This window comes from Labrus bergylta, chromosome 15 (genome assembly GCF_963930695.1).
Source record: "Labrus bergylta chromosome 15, fLabBer1.1, whole genome shotgun sequence".
NCBI classification, from domain to species: Eukaryota; Metazoa; Chordata; class Actinopteri; order Labriformes; family Labridae; genus Labrus; species Labrus bergylta.
In genome coordinates, this window is record NC_089209.1 from 20,115,101 (window position 1) to 20,137,696 (window position 22,596).

Genomic DNA, 22,596 nt, shown 5'->3' on the forward strand with positions numbered 1-22,596 from the left:
AAGAAAATGTGCAACAGTTGAGCTCCAATGTCTGCATTTAAAAGACTTGAAGTAGGAAGAAAAGGCCAACTTTAAAGAGAGTCAGTACTGCTTTATCTTGGAGACTCTAAGAGTTATAACTCTCATTAAACACTCCAACAGGCAACGGAGTACGACTGTGAAGCACATCACGCTGCTGCACCAGAGAGATCTGATACTGACATTTAGACTCTTTTTAGTATAAAAGCATTATTGTAGATTTAGAAATGAAAGAAACAGAGAGGGTGCGAGAGATGGTGAGAGGGGTGGGGGTGGCCTGCGTCTGTTCTGGTGTGGTTTCGGGGAGTTATTTGGTGTTAAAATATGCCTTAATGGTTGCTGGGGATCCATTTATTACAGGCAGGAAGCAGAAGGGGGTTTCTCTTCTCATTTAATGTGACCGCTGAGAAGCTCGCCAAGTCCTACAGGCAAGCCAGCATTCCTCTGCACCAACGCAACACACACACACACAAATACACACAGAGTCGGCTATGTATACACGCATAATTATACTGTGGAGCATGTAAATGAAGCTTATGTTTGCATGTGTGTAGATGCAAAGACGCATAATCTTTAAAACATACACACATCCCAATGCTTTTAGAAATAGCTTGCAACATGTGCATATGCATAAATGCACACACACAAATAGACTGCGGTCTCTGGCAGTGAGAATGACCTTTTCTGAACCATGGTAACACACACACGCATAAAAAAAAAAAGTCTCTGCAAAACATTTAAGCATGGCAGTGCTGAGGTATAATAAAAAGCCTCTTGAGGTCTTATTACTTCACTTTGTTTTTCAGTCGTGAAGCTCGGTTTCTCTCCTTCTCACTCATCCCTCCTCTCTCTGTGCTCGTAAGGTTTTCACTCACTTCCCGTCCCTCATCCATCTGTCACTTTGTCGGGCACAGACACAGCTCTCTTCTTCTCTCCATCACACTTCTCATCCCTTCTTTCGGTCCTTCTCACTTCCTCTGTGTCCGTCCAATTCAGATCCAGATACAGCTCGACACCCTTTCCCTCGGCATTAGAGAGGGCGTGTTAACACCTTCTCCTACACACACATACACACACACACGCCAGGGCCTACAGACCCCATTTATGAAGTGTATGGCTCCTGGCGAATGAGTGCACATGCACACATGAAGAGCGATAAAATGCTAGATTCTATAATTTCGGAAAAGTCATGATTTTCTTGCAGGAGTTTGGTTTCATATTTTTTTTAGCATTTTTTGAACCACTAATGGTGGCCTGCCTCCATGTGTGAGGCATATTAATAAATATTGTGTTGAAACTAGTGTAAAGTGTGTTTGTTTTTGCTGAATGTGTGTTTTAAAATGTTGGCATAGTCACCTAAAGGGAAAAAAAGTAGTGTGCACGGGTTCACACCTAACAGAAGAAAATGTGATGGCTACTGGAACAGCATATGTTTGTGCCAGAATCGTATTAAAGAGCACTAATAATGTTTAAAAGAAATAAGGAAACTGTAGAAGCTTCACGCGGCCGCTACTGTCGCTCAGTTCAAGGTTGCATAAGTTTGTGTGTGTGAGTGTATCGGTTACATGGCGGATATAAGGCTCTATCCCTCCTTTCATCAGCTGAGTGAGAAAGAATCAAGCATCGACACACTGCAATCTGACCCTGACACACACACACACACACATAGTCTCACACACTTTAAAAACACACAGTAGCAGAAAAGCAGCCATATTTCAATGCTGGCCATCACTCATCAGCACAAAAACCTCACCACCACTTTCCATTGATCACTGTCATAACACAAGCCTCTGTAACCACGGTCAGTTTTTCCAGTATTATCCTATCATCATATCATCAATTTAAGTTGAAGGCCTCACAGCTTTAGTTTGTTTTTATTTGGGATTATCTGTGTTATCATGTAAACTCACCGTTCAAGTACAATCATTAAAACCATCATGTTTGGAACCAGACTTTATGGTCATAGTAAGTAGACATCTGCTCTGGTGAAGGCTTGTAAACAAAGAAACTCAATCCGCCCCGGCTATATGGGAGCCGTTCTGTTGTTGACCATGACCGGTAACCTTCAGGGCCAAAGAAAAGATAATGACCCTGCAGAGGTCAACAGTAAAGTATTCTTGTAGGGAATCATTACTGCTCTATGAACTTGATTTCTAGTTGATTATTCAATCAAAACTCATGCTGTAATGAACATATTTACTATTGTATTGTTACTTTTGCAGCTCGGATCAAATTCAAAAACCCTGTTCATCACTTGAAAAAAAGCAACCAAACAGCCCAGTCTTTATTCAGGTCTACACTCCCTCCAGCCCACTATGTTCTGCAAATGAGTGGCGCCATGTCGTCCCTTCACAACAGGGCCCTAAGTCTCTAGCTAGCTCTTCTCCTCTGTATTCCCCCTGGTGTGGAATGAGTTATAAAACTCCATTCGATCTGCAGAGTCTCTTTCCACCTTTAAGAGAAAGCTAAAGACCCAGCTCTTTCATGAACACCTATGAACTTAATATTATTGATGACAATAGTGATGATGATGACGACGATGGTTTTGTTTGGTAATGACGATATTTAAGGATAGTTCTGATGCTGATTATAACTCTTATAAAGCTCAAGACCCAGCACTTTCAAAAACACCTATACAGGCTTAATGATATTGATGCTACTGATGATATTGAGGAAGTTGATTAAAATATTCATCATGAGGATGATGATGTTGGGGAAGCTGTGAATGTTATTATTGATGATGATGATAAAGATCTACTTCTAAACACTCGTCGACTCTGTACAACCAAACTTGAACTTGATCCTTGCTTGTATCGTCAGATGTGCGTCACTTTAGCCAAAAGCGTCTGTCTGCTTGTTAGCTCTCTTATGTCTGTACCAAAACAAAGATTTACAATGAGTGATACATTTCACTGTTTAAAGAGAGCATGATGAGATTTTTTGGGTCAGAAAAAAGATCAACGAAGAGAGAGAAGACGTACCACTTTGTCTACAGGGGGGCACAAATCGTCACAGATCAAAAAAATCCCAACAGGAGTTTAAAACTGTCATATTGAAAAAGTTTGGTCCCATACACTTGAAAACAAATATCCAAGGCTTTAAATTTTAGAGTCAACCAAACCCCATCTGTCTGTCTTCCTCTAACCCGTACTCATCAGTGTGTCCCAACAACTCTGAGGCATCCTCACCTGATTTTATCAGTCTCGAACGGGCTGAATTGAAAATATAAATAGATTACAAAGGCAACCAAAGGAAGTAGAGTAATAGAGTTTAAGTGGTTACTGTGTAACTGTGAGTATGTGTGCAGCTTGGTGTGTGCAGAGGGGGGGTAATTACGGTGTTGAATGTCCTCCTCATCAGTGCAGCTGACCTGAGAACACAACAGTTAATCATCCACTAACCGGCAGAGAGAGACGGAGCGAGAGAAACAGAAAGGAGCTGTTGCTGCATACACCGTGAGAGAGAGAAACTTTGAGGCTCCTGTATTTATTCAAAGATCACATAAAACAAGAAGAAAAGAGGAGTCCTCCATCAGACAGTCTGGAGTAAAGGATCCACTTACCTGAGAGTGCGAGGACAACGAATATGCACACACCTGCTCCTGAGGGAGACTTTTTTAGAAGCAGTCAACCAGTGTGTGTGTTGGTATGTTAGCCTTGTGTAGATTGTCTTCTTTTTGGATTTGACTGTGTGTGTGAGGGGCAGCCACATGGGGCCCGGGCCCTGTCCCTGTCCTGGATGCCAGCTGCAGCAGTGAAGCCCTCTCCAGAGGACATGGTGGCCGAAGGAGGGGGTGAAGGAGAGCGCGGCGTGTCCCAGTGGGAAGCCTCTGCACTGGGCCGGGAGCGTCTCTCTCTGCCCTCTCTGAAGGTCCCCAGGGAGCTGCTGCGGAGCTTTCCCCACTCCAAACGGGTCGGCTCCTATCTGGTGGGGAAGATGATCAACAAGGGATCGTTTGCCAAAGTGATGGAGGGGCTGCACATCGGCACGGGGGAGAAGGTTGGTTTTACCCGCTGATTTGAAAGATTAAGAGACTGAGGAAATGAAGTGTAATGGCTCAGATTGGAGGGTGACATATTGGCATGAAAAAGATCACACACTAACAAGATTATGAGTACACAGTAACAAGCTGTACTTTGTGGATTGTAACTGATAATTATACCCACTTTGGTCGGAAGAACACAAACCCTTTTAGTATTCTTGTTATGTGTACAAAAAACAGTCATACCATCTGCAATTACTTTTTTTTATAACCGTGACTGTTAAAGGGGATTTTTTTTGGAAACAAATCTTTAAAAGTGTTTAAAGTAGATCTGTTCCTGTTATATCTGGAATTCTAAAAACAAAATGTATACAGATCAAAAGCAGAATAAAAACAAAGCTGTGTTAGTGTGAGTACAAAGTTGTGATCAATGTTGTCATTTGTTGTGAAGATGCCAAAGCAACTATTGCATTCAGGGAAAGTATAGATAGTATTTTCATCAAATGTTACTCTATTCTTGCAAGTAATTAAAAACAAACCCATGACTATGTTTGTTATTGTTTTGTCCATTTCTGATGTTGTGGCTCTTAACCGGCAGAATAGTTTTACTTCCACAGCAGAGGCCAGGTGTGTGTATGTGTATCTGATGGAAAATATATGGGTAACTTTCTTTCATCAGTCACTGAGTCTGACCCTGGCTCATGTGTACCTGACCTTGTTGCCATGGTGACGACCAAACTCACCCATGGGGGTGTTTGCTCCACTTAACCCTGGTTACCCTCGACAGGTTCGACACCTGTGGAGGTCAAGGCTGCCAATAAGCAAACACACACTGTTGTAGACTAAAGGAGATTTTTATTTGATGGATTTTTATTTATTTATTTTCTACACACAGCGGAGTGTAAAACGATACCCTTAAACTTTACCTACAATATACCGTCATTCATACACATTTTTCTTTCTTGTGTAGGCCAGGTGTTGTTGGTGTTTTTTGTATGGTTTATTTTTCTGCTCTTTATTATCTTAAAGGCCAAAGTTATCCACAAAAGTGCAATAAGTGAATTGTAAAAGACTTCAAGCTACCATCAATCAGCAACTTACCAATCAGTTAAGATTTCGGGAACTGTAATTTGTTTTCAGTTATCCTATTGTTTTTTCACCAAACCTTCAAAAAGATCACGTTTTTAGCATCAATTAACATAGACTGAAGTTAGATTCAGAGGCCAAAAAGGGCTCATGACTTCTGCCACTGGACAAAATGTCTGAGTTAAGCTTAAAATGCAAATCCTTTAAAAACCAGTCTAACTGATCAGAGGTCATGTTGATTTCTGTTTCTGTTTACATTACAACAATGTGGTCATCAGAACACCTCCAAATAGAGAGTTCTCATTTTTTGTGTGTTAAGGTGGCCATAAAAGTGATCGACAAGAAGAAAGCCCGACAGGATTCTTACGTGCTGAAGAACATGAAGAGAGAACCTCGAATTCATCAGATGGTGCGACATCCTCATATTGTCGTCCTGCTAGAGGTAAATGAAATTAAACTTTAGCACAATTTCACATAAACACATCACAGACACAAACAAACCATCAGAAATGCATACAAGTAGTGGACAGTTTTTTTTAGTATTAACATTGGTTTAAAGGTTATCATATATACTGAATATACCGTAGCTGTTGAATAAATGGATCTATGCACATTGATACCCGTGTGTGTGTGTGTGTGCGTGTGTGTGTGCGTGTGTGTGTCAGACACTGGAGACAGAGAACAGTTACTACATGGCCATGGAGCTGTGTGCAGGAGGAGACCTGATGGACAGGATCTGTGAGAGGAAGAGGCTGGAGGAGAGGGAGGTGCGGCGCTACACCCGCCAGATCCTCTCTGCAGTGGATCACCTGCACAAACATGGCATCGTACACAGGTGAGACTACAGCACACACACACACACTCATACACAGTGTACTCTTTGCATTGTGACAGCAGTATTTCTTAGGCCTTTTTCTTTTTGTCTTTTTTGTAATTTTTATACAAATCAAATACAGCTGAGACCATGCATAGTTAGGCCCCCTTCATGAGTCATGTGTAAAACTTAAATAAGGACATGTGAGCAGATACAGAATGGCCTCTGGATGACCTACTTTGAGTTGGGATCAGAAATTACATGAAATTGAAACCTTCTTTACTTTGTTTATAATCCAAATTGTGGAATATTATTTTGCCTTTATTATCTAGATCAACAGATGAGATTGTCATACTTTTACAGCAACTTAAATATACATCAGAGAGTAAGTACTAATCCATTCATACACTGCCACTGCGGGGTTAAGTGTCTTGCCCAAAGACACATTGGACATGTTGCTCAGCTGGGAATTGAACCCTCGACCTTCTGGTTGAGAGGCGACAACTCTACTAACTGAGCTGCAGCCGTCCCAATGTAAAAGCATAAATGACCTTCTTTTATTTTTTTGATGGATAAAAGAATAGATTTATGACCTGTCACATATGGAGCTTAACCGGTGCTGTTGGGTAGATTTTGTTAACTTTGAATGCGCCAGGCTAGCTCTTTCCCTCTGTCTTATTCTCAATGCTAACCCTAAGGTAACAACACTGTGAACTCTAGATTAATATTTACCTTACAGACACTAGGGTAGGTAAACATTAGGGTTTAAACCAATTTACCCTTGGTGTTTAATGAAGTACTCCATCCATCAATTCATCCATTCATCCATTCATCTACATACAAAATCTCTGTTAGACATGTAACTAGTGTACCTAGAGGACTGCTGAAATGGCATGTCATGTCTTCAGATATTTGGACATTAATGATGTGAATACATTTAAGAAAGATGCTCTAATATTACTGTCTACCCAGGACATAGGAGGGCAAATCTACCTGCACACAGTAGCTGTTTGTTGCACGGTGAAGTAAAGGTCAGACTTGTTCATTCAGTCACACACACAAAGTAGTTTGCAGGGCATTAACAGCCTACAGAGGAGGAAACACTAAGAGAAAGGAAATCTGAGAGTTAAGAGTGTTATTTTAATGGCATTCTAGTTTGTGTAGGTGTTACAGACCCAGCTCTCTCTCTCTCTCTGACACACACATACACACTCGTTCAGTGCATCCACACACATGATGCACAGCGCTGGGCTTTAGTTTAGGACCTTGGCTACTCTGAAGGTGGGAATGTGATTACCAGGCAATGACCTCATCATCCTGCGCCGGCGCCATGATTCACACATCATCACAACATCATGGACTTCCTCTCTAATGAAGTCCCTAAACGATGTCGCCTTCAACCCGTCAAAAACACCTCTCTCTGTCTCACACACACACACACACCCACATGCTCACACACTCACACTCTCCACCGCAGTCCTGCACAGAGATGATTAAACTGGAAATAAATAGAAAATTTGCACTTGAATGCACCTCATGCCACCCACATCCAATATGCTCACCGCATACATTTTCTCCTTTATGACAATGTCTGCTCTCGCTCTTTTCTTCCTCTTTTCTTCCTCCGTCTGACATTCAACTTTTCCTCGGGTTGTGTGAGCCGTGTTTTCTGGATTTTGTGTCTGTTGGTTAGATGAGGGCAGATGAAAGGAGCATGGCTGATTCCCAGGCTAAAGTTTATAGGGGATCTCTCTCTCTCTCTCTCTCTCCTGACCGCACATTTTCATTTAGCTCAGAAGTTTGAGAGCAGGCCGTGTGGTTAGCGGTGAGGCTGGGGTTCTTTCAGGGGGATTCTGGCGACTTTTCCAGGTGAACACAAAGATACATCTTTGGGTGGAGAAAGGACAATACGTCTAGAAAAACAGTAAGCGTAGAAATACAGTAAAGAGTAGTAGAAGTGAAGTTTAGCTTTACTTAAAAGTTATGATGGATGCTGTCAAAACTAAATAATTCTCTAAATAATGATTCAATGTTCATTCAGAGAAATTGCAAATAAAAAACTGTGATTTTAAAGCTTGACGTCTGCCCAAACCCGACTTTAGCCTCCCGTTTTCTTTTTCTTTCTGTGGGTTCATTCCAGTCCAATCTAATCATATTTCTTTAAATAAGTTGAACTAACATTAAAGTCCTGTAAATTGCTCCAGAAGACTCCATAATGAAAACTTACAAAATCCTACAGGGATTTTGTTCAGAGCTCATGAAACTGACCACAGTGAGCCACAATGTTCCCCTTCCTTTAACAGCATCCTCTCGTCTTTTATTTTGTAGAGATTTAAAGATTGAAAACTTTCTGCTGGACGAACACAACAACATCAAGATTGTGGGTATGTTGACATTCCTGTTTTCTCAAAAGACGTCTGACTTGTTGACACGATGTGTTGGACAGATCAGCGTGGTGAAAGGTGTCTTAACGATTTGGTGCATCTGTTGAAATGCTGATGTTTCACGCAGACTTTGGCCTGAGTAACACTCTGAAGACTGAATCTTTGTCTCTGGAGCTCCTCAGCACGCAGTGTGGAAGTCCTGCCTATGCGGCCCCCGAGCTGCTCGCTCACAGGAAGTATGGACCCAAAGTGGACGTCTGGTCCATGTAAGTGAGAAGTTTGAAGAGTGCCTGTTGAGGATTTCTGTTGTTCCATTTCTTGTTCTTGTTTTACACATTTTTAGACACTAAACCCAATTAAACAGACGTGATTTCTGTGTAAACATCCTTCAAATGTGTTTGTTTCTTTACCCTGTGCCTGTGTGTGCAGAGGTGTGAGTATGTTTGCCATGCTAACAGGGACTCTGCCTTTCACTGTCGAGCCTTTCAACATTAAACAGCTGCACCACAAGATGGTCAGTGGAGAGATCGGCAGCATTCCCAGCGATGTCAGCAAAGGTAACTCCACAATGTACCTGTTTCTCCGAGTGTCTTCTTCACAGAAAACAAGAATTGTGTGAATTAAAAGTAATTAGAATAGTGTGCAGTGCAGTATGTTAGATCAGCCAAAATATTTTATAGGATTAATATAGACTTCAGAATCAATTTAAAAACATGAAATATGGAAGCTCTAATAAAATATTTTCAATAGGATGGTCTTTAGTTACACAGTCAGGGCTTCATGTTATTGGATGTGGGATCCTAAACATGCAGTATTGTTTGTTAAAGTTGTTCATTTTTCCTTGAGTATTGTGAATAAAAAGTAAAAAAAAATAAAAGGTCTGAAATTGGTCTGGTAGCTGCAGAGTGGCCAGTTCCCTTCCTGAGCACTGAGGCACCAAACCCCTCACCACTCACCAGCTCAGCAGCGCTCGCCCTCATCCTGACATTTAGTGCAGGCCCGTAGGATCCTGTTTGTGCATGTGTGTGTATTTCAGCCTCTGTGTGTGTAGCATGTCTCAATAACAGAGTGTATAAGTGAATTTCCCCTCTAGAGATTAATAAAATATATCTTCTTCTTCTAAATCCTTGAGAACACAAACTGGGATTCAATATTTGTTTCTCCTAACCACAAACCTGTCGAGACGCTGTAGATGGAAAAAATGATTCACTGTTTGTTTTTTTAACTTCTCGTTCTTTAACAAGTACACAGTGGCCTCAGTGTCTCTGTCACTCTCTGCTTTATTTTGGTCTCTCTCTCACATAGTCACTTCGTTACACTCATGGCTCCACATCACCACAAACAAACACAGCTCCTGTTACTGCGGCGGAAAAGGAGTCTGGCTCTGATGCTCAGAAACTGTGTCAAGATCAGATTAGCGGTTACATCGATGCCATAGACGGGTGTCTGAATTGTCAACATTAACTTTCAGACTTCATGCTGCCTCTGTATGGGACTGTATGTTTTTCTTTTAAACCAGTACCACCTTGCTTTTCTTCTGCATCAATATTTCCTGTCATACTTGATCATTTTTAAAGCAGTTACCTCACTTGATTGTTAACTTTAGCGACACTGTTAGCTACGCTTCTTTCGGTTTCATTTGCCTGTTTTGCGCGATAATCTTTCTTTTATGTAAATCCCAATTTTTCCCCCATTTTTGTTATATAATTTTTTCACATCAGTATGAACAACCGTGTCTTAAGAGTCTTTTCCTCCACTAGTTTACTGATAAAAATCAATAGTTGATGCAGTTGATTTAGTCAGTTACAAACAGACCAAATTGATCTCAGACAATCCGTTTCGCCTCTGGTTGCAAATTGGATGGAGCAGTCTGAGCTTGTATTTCTGCAAACTCTCTTCCAGGCTGTGGAGCTTATCAGGATTCCCCATCTGGAGTCAAACTGTCAGCTTGGCTGTCACAGGACAGCTCTGTGTCACAGGGTGACAGGTTGAACGAGTTCACCTGAAGGGAAATCCTGCCTCTCTCCATGCTGCTGTCTCTGATACAGTTTCAGTTAAATCACAATGAGTGACATCGGCCCTGCGGTTGGGACTAGCTCTGCGACACTGGCTCTTACATAAATTCTGCAAATCTGGGTGCCAATGTGCCCTTATAAGATAACAACACTGCTTCCTTAAAGCAGGCCAGCGCATGGCCATAATGCGTGTGTGAATACAATTCATTGTGAAGCACTTTGTATTTCATTAGTAGAACATTGAGAAGAACCTTTTTCAAGTGAAATTCAAATTTAATGTCTAATAAGAGACGGTTGTTGACCCATAGTTGTTTGTAACTAGAGATGGCCCAACAACTTTAAAATCTGCTTTATGTCGTTTATTTTGGCCACTTGGAGCTACAGACAAAAGAGAGTTTGACATTAACATATTATCACATTTTTAAGTTGTTGTGTCGCACTAACCCAGTTGAGACAAAGCATAAATACTAATTTGATGTTTCTGCCCACCTTGTCAGTTTTCTGGTGACATATCTGACTATTTCACTTTCTAGTTATTTACATTTCTTAAACTTACCATCAGATATGCATCCATCTTTTTTTTCTTTTTTTTTTATGTCAATTTCAAACACAAAATTCACGAACCAAAACAGTGAGCTGAAAGATGCTAAAGCTTTCTGTTAAGTGAAGTAGAACTGCAGAATTGATTGATAAGACTCCCTGGGGGAAGAAGAGTTACATTTCATATCAAGCAAACTAAATAATTAACTGAGTACTTAGACAAAATACAGATATCATACAAAGTTAGAACAAATGTCAAACTGCTTCACCCGTGTTTCTTTTTCAGGTGCTGCAGCCTTTGTGCTGTCTCTCCTGGAGCCGGATCCAGATAAGAGACCAAGTGTGAGAGCTGTGATGGAGGAGAGATGGATCAACGAGGGATATGCCAAGAAGCCTCTTCACATCCTCTCGCATAAAAACAGGTACAAATGGTACTCGCATTTTTGAACCATCAAAGCAAAGTGGGACACAAAGTCTCTCCTCTTTCAAAGGTCTACAACAGCAAACATTACAGTTTTGGAAAAAGAACAAGACGGAGATCACTGTGAGATTTCTAACAAAATGAGAATTCTTGTGGTCAGTAGGTTAACAGCTTTGTATATTATTTTAGCAAGGCTTAAAGGCTTTTCTCCATTTACACAGTGTGGAAATGTAATCATGTACGGCTCCTCCTGGCAATGTTGCTTTTTCTGAACGGAGTGAATTGAGAAATGTTCCAGCTCTGTTCTGCTCAGCAAACCAAAATGACCAACAAATCCTTACCGGCTGCTCAGATTTCCTCTCTGCCTCAATCTTCACACTTTATATATGACTGTTTTCCCTATCCTTCTCTCATTATTTCCAGACTGTGCCCTGAGGATCTGAACTCGTCTGTGCTCTCCTACATGACAGAGACGCTGGGTTACTCCCTCTCTGAAGTCATACACACACTCACAACCAACAGACCCTCAGCCATCACGGCCTCCTATCATCTGCTCATCAACAAACTCAGTAGGAGTCAGAAAGGAGCCAAGGCCAGCAAGGTTCACACCTCATTTTCAAGCACACACACACACACACACACAAAAGCCTGCATCAACACATCTCTTCAGATTCCAGCTATACATGAGTAACCCTCCTGTTGTGTTGTGAAGTTTTAACAGTCACAAATTGTTGTTGATTTGTCAGAAGCTAGAGAGCAATGACTGGAGTCTGCCGAGCAAGAACACATGGAGAGAGAGACATAACAGTGAATCAAAGGCTCAGCAACAGGTAATTTCAACCATCAGCTGTCTAAGCATTGTTAACACAAACACAGTTATCATGTCAGGATGGAATATGATAGCAGGTTATTAGAGGATAAGGCTGGTGTCATGCTGTATTTATTCATCACTTAAGCCCTTTAAAGTTTTTCACCAAAAGTGATTTAGATGGTCTCTGAATACACTCTGACTTTCCCTAGTCTGTCTGTGGTTCATTACTCCTAGGAAGAAATACATCTTTAAAAATCTGGCAGAAATGTATATATATTTAACTTTTTAAAGGCCTTGTGATGTCCTGCATCTGACAACTGTGATTTTTAGCAAGTGTTCTTATGTTGAAATACTGCATTTATTTGAGACCAACATCAACAAATGACAAAAATAATTTTCAGCATTTACATGATCTTAAAGGTGCATAAACTGAATAAACTGCAGTGTCTTCATTCATCAACCAGGTGCTGTGGCCGAGTTACGTTGTTCAATTATCTAATCAAATATTTTAAAAGAGACATTGTGGCTCTGGTTGCTCCATTACAAAGACACTGTCAACAGTCTTTCTTCTATTTCACATAAGAACTCAAACTCCCCACAGTCATTTTTTCCCCCTTGAATTTGCTCTAAAGAAGATCCTAAGAGAAGTCTTACGCAGTTTCATGAAGCTGTTCTCAAACTGCTGAATTGTTAGCACGTGTTTTCTTAAACTTATGAAACCCATGTCTTGGTAAGCCGGTTCTTTTCATATCTGTATTTCTCAGTTTACAATTTTCAGGAAAAATTCCAAGGCTACATAGTTTAGGGAATACCGTCAACTTTACGATTGTAAAAAATGGAAGAATGTCATAAACCTCTGTCCAGAATGCACACATAACTAGTCTGGCCAATTGGCAAGATGACCTTTTTTATGCATTTATATTGCTACAAGCATATCTGCAATATCAACAAAAGAGTGAGAGGCAAGTTCAGCAGTGCAGAGCTTGTGTAAAAGGAGCTTTTGTCATCAAATTGTGCTAGTAGAAACCATTCTTTCAACTAACCACTGCCTGTCTTTAGCATGAACCAGCCAATGGAAAGACCTCAAAGAAGTCCAGCCGACCTCTGAGACAGACAACTGAATACCAGAGCGCCAGGAAGAGGCCTGAAGACTTGCACGTGAGGGACCATCGAGAGGACACGGAGAACCATCCACCCTCTCCTTCTTTACCCAAGCTACCTCACTATTCCTCCCCTTCAATACCACCTCGCCGTCCCTCCCCCTCCCCTGCCCATCTGTCGGCAGAGGAGGGGGCAACTGATGAAGAGATCGCCATCACTGTGGACACCAGGGAGATGCCGCTGTTCCCCGAAGGTAAGGCTTTGAATTAATACAGAAGCAAAATCTTTACACATCCAACGTTTAATTTATTCTATTGCATCTGTATGTTTTTGTTTTTCAGTGTCTCTGTTCGGAGACAGAGAACTTGTCCATCTTTCTCCGCCTAAAAGCTCTGCATCCCAACTCTGTGACTCCGCCCCTTGCCAAGTCCCCTTACCAGCTGAGCCAATCAGAGACAGCAGCACTTCAAAACCAATCAGACATATGCACCCGCTCAGGACGACTCAATCAGACGGGGCTGCAGACCCTGGGTCAGACTGCTTTCATGACAACCGTCACCAGGACGACCACTCTCATCACCTGAGCATCAATGAGCGTCTGGAGAAGTTGCAGACATTTTATTCCTCTGAGAATAATGGCATCTCTCCCAGGATGCTTTTGGAGGCCGACACAAACACCTCAGATAAGGACCATCTGGGTACCATGGAGACAACCCAGAAGTCACCCTCTGCACTGCTGCCCCGCCTGCGCAATGTGGGGCTTAAAGATGGACGAGTTAGGAAGATGACATGGGTAGGGTTGACTCGTCCTGGGCCCCCAGGACTTCTGGTGAACGGGTCTAAACCTCCCGCCTTCCCCCCGCAGAGACAACACACTTTGGTCATTAAGAGTCTAAGACAGGAGAGGGGCAAAAGGAAAGATCTGGTAGCAGCAGGAGGGAGAGACAGGGGGGTGGCTGGAGGAGGAATAAATGGATCAAAAAGGAACTCAGTACAGTTACGTTCATCTCTCCAGCGACAAGTAGCGGACCTGAACCTGCCCCTTCTTCCTTCAGCCCTGCAGGGAAAGACAGATAGGAATAAGAACCAGCTTCACAGCATGGACAACTGAATCATAGATGGGACAACACAAAAGAGAGGCAGCGATAGAGGCCAGAAAGGGGCGCAAAAGCAAGAGGATATAAGATTCAGGTTAGTGGCTCATTGGAAAAGCAGATCTGTAATTCAGAAATACTGGCCTGTGTTGTCAAACAATATTCAGGCAAACAAAGTAGCTGTTTTCCTCTGATGTTAAACTCTGGGTGGGTGGCTCAAATGCTGATATTCTGTTGTATGTCTTACGGCTCTGTTCCAGGTTTGCAGATATACATTGGTCATATCGTTATCAAATCATCGCTTCTCTATCTATTCGCAACTAAAAAGACCACTAATGAAAAGCTGGAGCAACATCCAGCAAAGGTAAAACAAGAGTTTTAAAAACCTATTTTCTTCCATTAGACAACGGCTGACGCTAGCATGCAACCACAACTTAGCTAACATCATTAGCTGGTTATCAACACCTTTCCTGTGATATAGTGTAACACTTTTCAAGGAAAGGTAAGCTAGGAAGTGTTTGTTTCAAACAACAATAACGTTGGTAACAACCTCTTCTAGCTTATGTCTCTGTTTTAGTTTGTATAACATGACCCTATACAGTAAGCTCAGGAGCGGTTGAATTCTGTCATCAGTGTGGTTTAACTTTAGCATTAAACACTTGCAAAAGTAAACATTAGCAGTGAAGTGACCAATTCAACACTAGCTGTCGTCTAAAGTAAGCCACCATCAGCCTTTAACCACTTCTAGCTAATGTCGTTTTAGCTGAGAAATGACATAATCGAATGTTATCATGTGCCGTTGTCTAACATTAGCAATCAGTCATTTTGCCTTTTTTCCCCCTTGAACTTTGTAGTAGCCTACGACAAAAAGTAATGTTAGAAAGAGGCTGAATTGTTTTCTGGATCGTCATTATTCATGGTCTTTACTGGGGCAGATCAGAGAAGCAGTTCATTAGTAGATTTAGATGACCTTCATTTATAGAATATATCAAACCTGAAACACAGCAGTACAACAGACAAAATAGTTTCAAAAAGAGAAGACAGCTAACTGAGCCATAAAAAAGTTTCACTCATGCCTTGCCCATCAACAGTGCTCCCTTCTAAAACAAAAAAACATGCAGTGCCAAACATTCAACTCCAACTAAGCCCATTACTTTGGTATGTTTGGCTTTAGGTCAAGCTTCTGTTGACAGTCGTCTGCTGCAACATCAACATGTCAATCCCCACCTGTCACAATGTGAAGTGCAGAATGCACACACACACACACACACACACACACACACACACACACACACACACACACACTTGTTATATTTTGTATTTACTGCTGTTTAAAAACATTTTTGTACTATCATTAAAAAGTAAAACAACACAAAATTAATTTGTCTTTTTTTGTCTTCTTGGCCTTTTTAGTTTTGTACACCGTTCTTCTCACATGCTCAATTGGACGTCTCACAGCATACTGTGCAAAGACATGATAAATCCACTCCAGCCAAGTATTGATTTTCTGTTTACAGAGAAGTGAATGCTAGCTCTTTCTGTGGCTGTAATATTTGTATGTAAACACAACATTGGTTCAACATAAGGTTCATTCCACCCATAAACACATCACAAAACCAGGTTAAATATCTATTTAACTATTTAGTTTATTCGGCAGCATGTTTTTCATTTAATAATATTATCTATCAAATTAAATATTACAACCACTGGACCTCCCCAATGTTTGGTTGTTCAACTACAAATAAAAAGTAATAATCTTAGTACCTACACATGAAATTGTCTTAAAGTAATTCAAGCTGGTTAGCAAGCTAATTATACTATTTACTACCCACTAAACTGATTATATTCACTTACACTGAAAACATTGACTTAGTAAAAGTCAGTCCATTCAGAAATGATTCATTAAGAAAGTGCTCATTCAGATCGTGGGGTACTTCCATGTAGTTCTCTGTTCTCCTGCTGTAATCTTTGATTAAGAGTTATCAGACACTTTGTTCCAATTATCAACCAGAAATAAGCTTCTTTTTGATAACTACCGAGGATTATGTGGGTGCTACTTTGTTTGCTTATCGGATGACCTTGATGTACTCGTGTTACAATCTGTAGAGTTTAATGGTTTGGACGAGGACCAAAATGGCTGAAGTCAAACGATAGCAAACCTGAAAACCACTTACAATAGTTTAATAAACCATTTTTTAAACAGAGGTTGTTGGCACTTTTTCATTTAGCCATGTTGTTATGTATCTTGCATTTAGCTGCACGAAGCCTATTCTTCATAAGACCATTTTAAAGGTGTTAGGTCAGCATGCTAAATTGATTTAGTCATAATACTTTAACGTAGATTTATCCCCCAAATCATTCAATCTGAAACCCTCTTTTCCCTAACATCTGACGAAGGCCTCCTTTATCACACTCGATCTTTGCACATGTCTTTCCTCTTTTTCCTCCCTCTGGCTCATTAATATTCAGGCCTGCTGAAAAGATGTGGAGGAATCTGGTTGCCGCTTTGTGGCGCTCTTCGCAACTGCTAAATAATTAAGAGGGCGTTACTTGATACTCTGTTTTTTTTTTATGTGTGTCTTTGTGTATGGCCCATGTTCTGTGTGTGCCCAATAAGGACAGATTGAACCCACTGAGCTGGATACATCCCCCCACTCTAGTTACCACTCTGGCTACTTAACACTGATATGAACCAGTAAGCTCTGATACGGCATCAGACAAACACAGACATTCAAACGGCACAATGACAACAACAGTGGCTGGTTAACAGACAAGCTGCCATCCTGAGTTAGCCTAGAGGAATACAAGTGTAAATGTTCAAAGAGAATAAATTCAATTGTTACATTTTTTATATTCCTAGAATATAAAAAACTTAATAAATAAAACAGACACCATTATCCTCTCCCCCTCCCCATATTGAGAGCAGAGCGCAGTCGGTGTGATTGTGAATGGTGCATGTGCGTAAGAATTTGACAAACAAGGTATGGAAAATGAATTAATAATGCATGTTACACATAAGGACGTATCCATGGCTACTGGAACATTGCCTTTAAATGCATGCTACGGTGAACATTGCTCTGTAAGAGGAGCATGCGCCTGTAACGGGAACATCAGTCGCTCAATGTGTGTGAAGGTGATTCAATCCTTTCACAAAACCAGGCACTTGGCTTAAAGCTTCTGCCAACAGTGTATGAATGTGTGAATGATGACACATTGTTTAAAGTGCCTTGAGAGGTCATTAGAGTAGACAGACACAAGTGCAAAGCATTCAACATTTGTGGTACCTTCCAATTACTATCCTCTCCCTCATCCTGACATATTCTGACCTTTGAACTGATGTTCACTGTGTATGAAATCTGCTCCATTTGTCCTGCTTTTGGAGAAAATGCATGTTAGGCTGCAGCTCTCACGTCCCATTGGGTTAGACTTTATGGGCACCAATAGTTCAGGTTTCTGAGAGTTAGTGATACGTGTGTGTTTAAGGTATTTTATTGGCCTTCTTAAAGATATGCCACATGTCCAGACATGCAGGTGTTTGTCTTAACTACCCCCAACTGCTTTCAGTTGTGTATTTTTTTCCTTTCTTTCGCCGAGCTAGTTAATTATTAGATCAGCCTCGGAACAGGCCGGGTTATAAGCTGCTGCAAGGAAAGAAGATTTAAACTTGTCCCAACTATCCCGTTGAGTCTCTCTTCACCTTGACAGAGGCATGTGAGGTTGTAAAGACGTTTTTTTCAGTCCTGGGAAGTAGAAAGTATAAGACTTACTGTGTCTTGTTTCCTGATAGTAGGCACCTAGAACAAGGTGTGTTCAGACAGAAAGTGAAGCAAATGATTTTATTCTCTATTATTTAAGCCCAGTTTTTATTTTTATTCAATAATAAAAAAAAATGAAACAGGAAAGCCTGATTGCAATAAAGAAACTCTTTTATAAGAGTGTCCTGGCGGAGGCGTTTTAACAAAGTTGCAGACATATGTCAACACATCGTGGGTCACAGAGGAGAGTCGTTGGTCAAAGCATCGGCAACCTGATGCATCTTCCTCTAGTGCCGCCAATCTACTCTTGAAATGATTTAAAGAGACCAGCTCACCCCAGACCCTCATCCTCCTGCAGCAGAGTCCAAGCTGCTGGAGCGACAAACCTGAGACGTCTTTTCCTCATTTTGGGGACACTATGCTTAATCTCTCTGTACAGTATGTTTATGTAACAGATTCATAAGGCTCCTGTCCCAGCATGATTTTTTTCACTCAGGTTGAAATGTTTTCAACTTGTTTTTACCGTCACCATGGGACAGTTTGTGCTGAATTAGATTTTTACAAACTGTGCGACATTTTGTCACCACTGTAATGTTTTTTTGGCATGCTAACATGTTATACAGTCAACATTCAATCCAGAAACACAAAGCTGCAAAATGGCAAAAATTAATCTCTACATTTACAATCTCAGGACAGCATTTTAAGCACACTTCCATGTTAGAACTAATTAAAAATACAAGTTTGAGACATATTTAGTCACAAACCAAACTATGCAAAATATTCAAACTATGACCCGATGTTGGTGCTAGATGAAATGTAAAAAGGGTTAAAAGTTGGAGCTATGGGGCGCTGGTGGCTCAGTGGTTAGTGCACGCCCCATATAAGAGGCTATAGTCTCTTACATGGGGGCGGTCCAGGTTCAAATCCTGTCTGTGGCTCCATTCCCCACATGCCATTCCCAACTCTCTCTCCCTGATTTCCAAGTCTATCCACTGTCCTATCTCTCCATTAAAGGCACAAAAAGCCAAAAAAAATCATTCTTGTTGTGGTTATAAACCCAGAGACGGGTACACGTATGTCTGGACCAAAGATGAACACAATGTGGGTACAGTGTGAGCACTTTAATCCCCTATAAACTGACATATGTTGAATCACACTTGAAAGCCGATAGCTTCTTTTAATGTTTGTAAATTGCAGATGCATGAACATCAATGCCATCATGTCATGAAGTGCAGCTTAATCCCCATGTTAATGTCTGATGAGTGACGTGCCCTTTGTGTTCTCTCTCTATAGAACAAAGGTTGGATGAAGTGCTGCCCCCTACATCAACTTTGAGATACAATGGAGGTTAAACCATGTCGGCCTGTAGGGCCTAGCTCAGTTTCTTGGACATGTTTTAGTAGTAGTCGTAATATTAATCATATTCTGAATCCTAAAAAGAATCCTCCAGTCACCTGGAGGTCACAGAGGTCACAGGTACAGTGGTTACAGAATGATGTGGTTGGTGTTACTCCATTAGCACTTCAATAGTCTTGGGTGTCTCTGAGAATAAACGTTGTGCCCATCAGTGTGTGTGTGTGTGTGTCTGTGTGGGCAAGCCGTTGTTCCTGCGTGTCTAGTTTCTAATGATGGTCATCTATAATTGAGTTTCACCTCACAGGGGGGGGGGGGAAGCGGTCCAGGGTGGCGCAGTGGTTAACTGGGCTCCAGATAATGCCATGACTGTGTGTCTATGAGTCACAGGGGTCATCAGCATGCAAAACGTCCAGTGCCGCGGAGCAGCAACCCGAGCCCAACTCTGTTTAATTGATGCCACCTCTGATTAACTGTCAGTTCAGCATCAACACCAGCTAATTCACTAACAGAGACTCTGACCACAGGGACCTCCACACACAGCAACTCACCTAAAACTTGTCCATGTCTACAGGCAGTCGTTGTATAAAAGACTATCAGATTTTTTTTTAAAAGGGGGGGTTTTATCTCCTCAAAGTTTTTTATAAATGACAGGTTACATTTCACTTTAAAAAGGTTATTAATGAATTCACTTATATTGTGGAAAATACAAGACTATTTTATTATTAATGTGGTGCATAAGCTGTTTACCTTGGACAAATTTGAGCCATTGATTAGAATTGGATTAGACATTTTAAGTTGACAGTAATAACCTCCTTTCTGATGAATGATGGATATTTCATTTAAATCGGGCCTTTGGTCTTTTTTTTAAGCTGGGTTCCTTGTGGAATCCTTATGAAGGAGTTGTGATTTATACTGACAACACAGATTTGTGTTTGAGTATGCTTTTGAAGATAAATAAGTTTCAAATATGAAACTTCCTTGATGTCTGTACAGCATGAAACTTGTTCTGCCGCTATATTCATGAAGGAAAACGTGAATTTAAGAATTCTAAATGTCCCCTAAATACAGGAGTTTTGAGCGATATGCTCATATTGGCCTACATTTATCTTCACACACTGATTCATGATTTTGAGTTGAAGAAAACGGTTTACACCCATCTCCAGCTGACTGTTCTCAGACGATGAGTTGGATCACATTTTTAATGGAGGAGCAAACCACTGGCTTGCTCACAGCTCATTGTTTGGATGAATCATTGCTCGAGCAGACTCTTTGACTGGATGAAATAGATCCCGTCAAGATAAGCGGCCGTTGTGATCAGCTGCCAGCTGTTTTGACAGGCAGAACTCAGCACCTTCGAGTTCACAATGTAGGCTCGATCCAAGACAGACCAGCTGAGCCTCTAGACTTAAACACAACTGACCCAGTGATAAACACGCCATCATTTAAAGCTATTCCTCTGTGTTGTTTCTTCCTTGTGTGTTCTAGCAGTTTCTTTTAAACATTGCTTGAAGATTTTGCCCTGTGTGAAATATGTTTCTCCCTCTCCTCCCAGGTCTCTTGTTCCCTGTTGTTCTTTAAAGTTTATCTGAGTGCAAAGATGATAAAAAAACAAACACAGGCCCAAGCGTTTGCTGCCAGATAAACTCTTGGGCGAGGAGACAATCAATTACTAATGAATGCTGTAACAGAGAGCAGAGCCACATGAGTCACAGGTGTTAAGTTCAGCACACATGTTGTTCACACTGTGAGGAAGACTATAAAAACGCCAACTGTTGTTTTAACTGAGAAACCCATTTTACAGGGGAACGAGTTTGGAAGTTTTCGTCAACGTGCTGCAGGTTAACATGTAGGCTACAATATGTTGTTCTGCAGCTCCACCTGCTGACGGATTTATGTACTGCAGCTTATTTGGAGATCAGCTTGTTTTGCATTTTGTCGGTCAAACAGTTCTGCTAAACCCATTTCTCCATCACACTCTCACAGGGAGACTCTGCAGCATTAACACAGCTGCCAAACATTTAACACAACCGTCACACTTCTCATCACCAATTTCAGAAATAAAAATAAGAGGAGGGCAGATAAACATCTGAAATCAAAGTATCCTGTGGATTGTGTGTATTTACAGGATTCTGATGTCTCATCTGTGCATCTAGCCAGCAAGTTAGTCATACGAGCTGCTGAATTAGAGCCTTAACTGGTGAAAGGGGTTAAAGGTTAGGTTTTACTCATCAAATATCACTTTTGTAAATATTTTTTTCTGTGCAGTTCTTTCTAAATATTGTAAAACGGGGGATCACAAAGTGAAACATCTTCACTTAAAAACAAAACAACAACTGGCCAGTTATGATATAAAGACAGCCATGTTTAAGGGTTTTAATTGTTACTGTTGGAATTTAAGCCTGATTTCATGTCTGACATCCACATCTACTGTCTGTTCACTTTCTGCCTTTCCACCTAATGTATTAATGCTGTCACACACTGAACACACACTGAACTTCTATTCTGCATTTCTTGCAGCCACTGTTTGAGATAAATTAAAAAATACATAGGAATTTGTTAGCAAGAGTGGGACTGACAGCGTGTTTGGTGTGTTAATGATTACATTGATGTGTATGGTGGTGAGGGGTGGGTGCTTGAAAATATTTTTATCTGCCAAATGGGAAAAAATAATGTTTGGGAACAACTGGGATACAGAAACAGGTCTTGCAGGGTTTGAATAAATCTGCAGCAGGCAAACTAATTTTATTGTAGGTCAACCCTAATGGCAAAACAACCATTCTTAAGACGGTTTACATAGAACTGGTCTACACCCCGGTCTAAAACATAGACATAAATGTGCGCCACCTTAAAATGTTTTCTCATTCATTTCAAAATTTTAATTTCAGTTACATTTGTTTCTTTAAATGTTTCTATGCAAATACTTCCTGCATATTGACAATTCATCTTTTAGTGGTGAGTGTTGGGTTAACAGTAGGCCTACATATTATATATATTATATTTGAAGCGTTATTGCTCGTTTGTGATTTGTGTGAAAAAAAAGTGTTTGTTTGTACAAAGAAATGTGTAAGCATGCAGGATTAACACTTTGTCACTGTAAAGTACAAACTCATTGGCAAATTTCCAAATTAAACATCTCTCTGGGAGGCCGTGGCCTGTTACAGCCAACAGGTGTTTAGAAGAGAAATGTAAGAAGCAAACATCACCTGTCTAACTATTTGA

At 40.9% G+C, this 22,596-nt stretch overlaps 1 protein-coding gene across 1 annotated transcript; it reads left to right on the forward strand.

Moving 5' to 3' along the window:
- Positions 1-3,452: 3,452 nt before the first annotated feature.
- Positions 3,453-16,288, forward strand: LOC109983671 (hormonally up-regulated neu tumor-associated kinase homolog). Its single transcript, XM_020633479.3, has 11 exons — positions 3,453-4,017; positions 5,406-5,528; positions 5,752-5,921; positions 8,229-8,284; positions 8,412-8,550; positions 8,714-8,841; positions 11,126-11,261; positions 11,684-11,861; positions 12,007-12,090; positions 13,131-13,425; positions 13,514-16,288. Exons 1-11 carry the CDS (start codon positions 3,757-3,759, stop codon positions 14,281-14,283), a joined length of 2,340 nt encoding a protein of 779 aa, XP_020489135.2. The 5' UTR covers positions 3,453-3,756; the 3' UTR covers positions 14,284-16,288.
- The last annotated feature ends 6,308 nt before the right edge of the window (positions 16,289-22,596 follow it).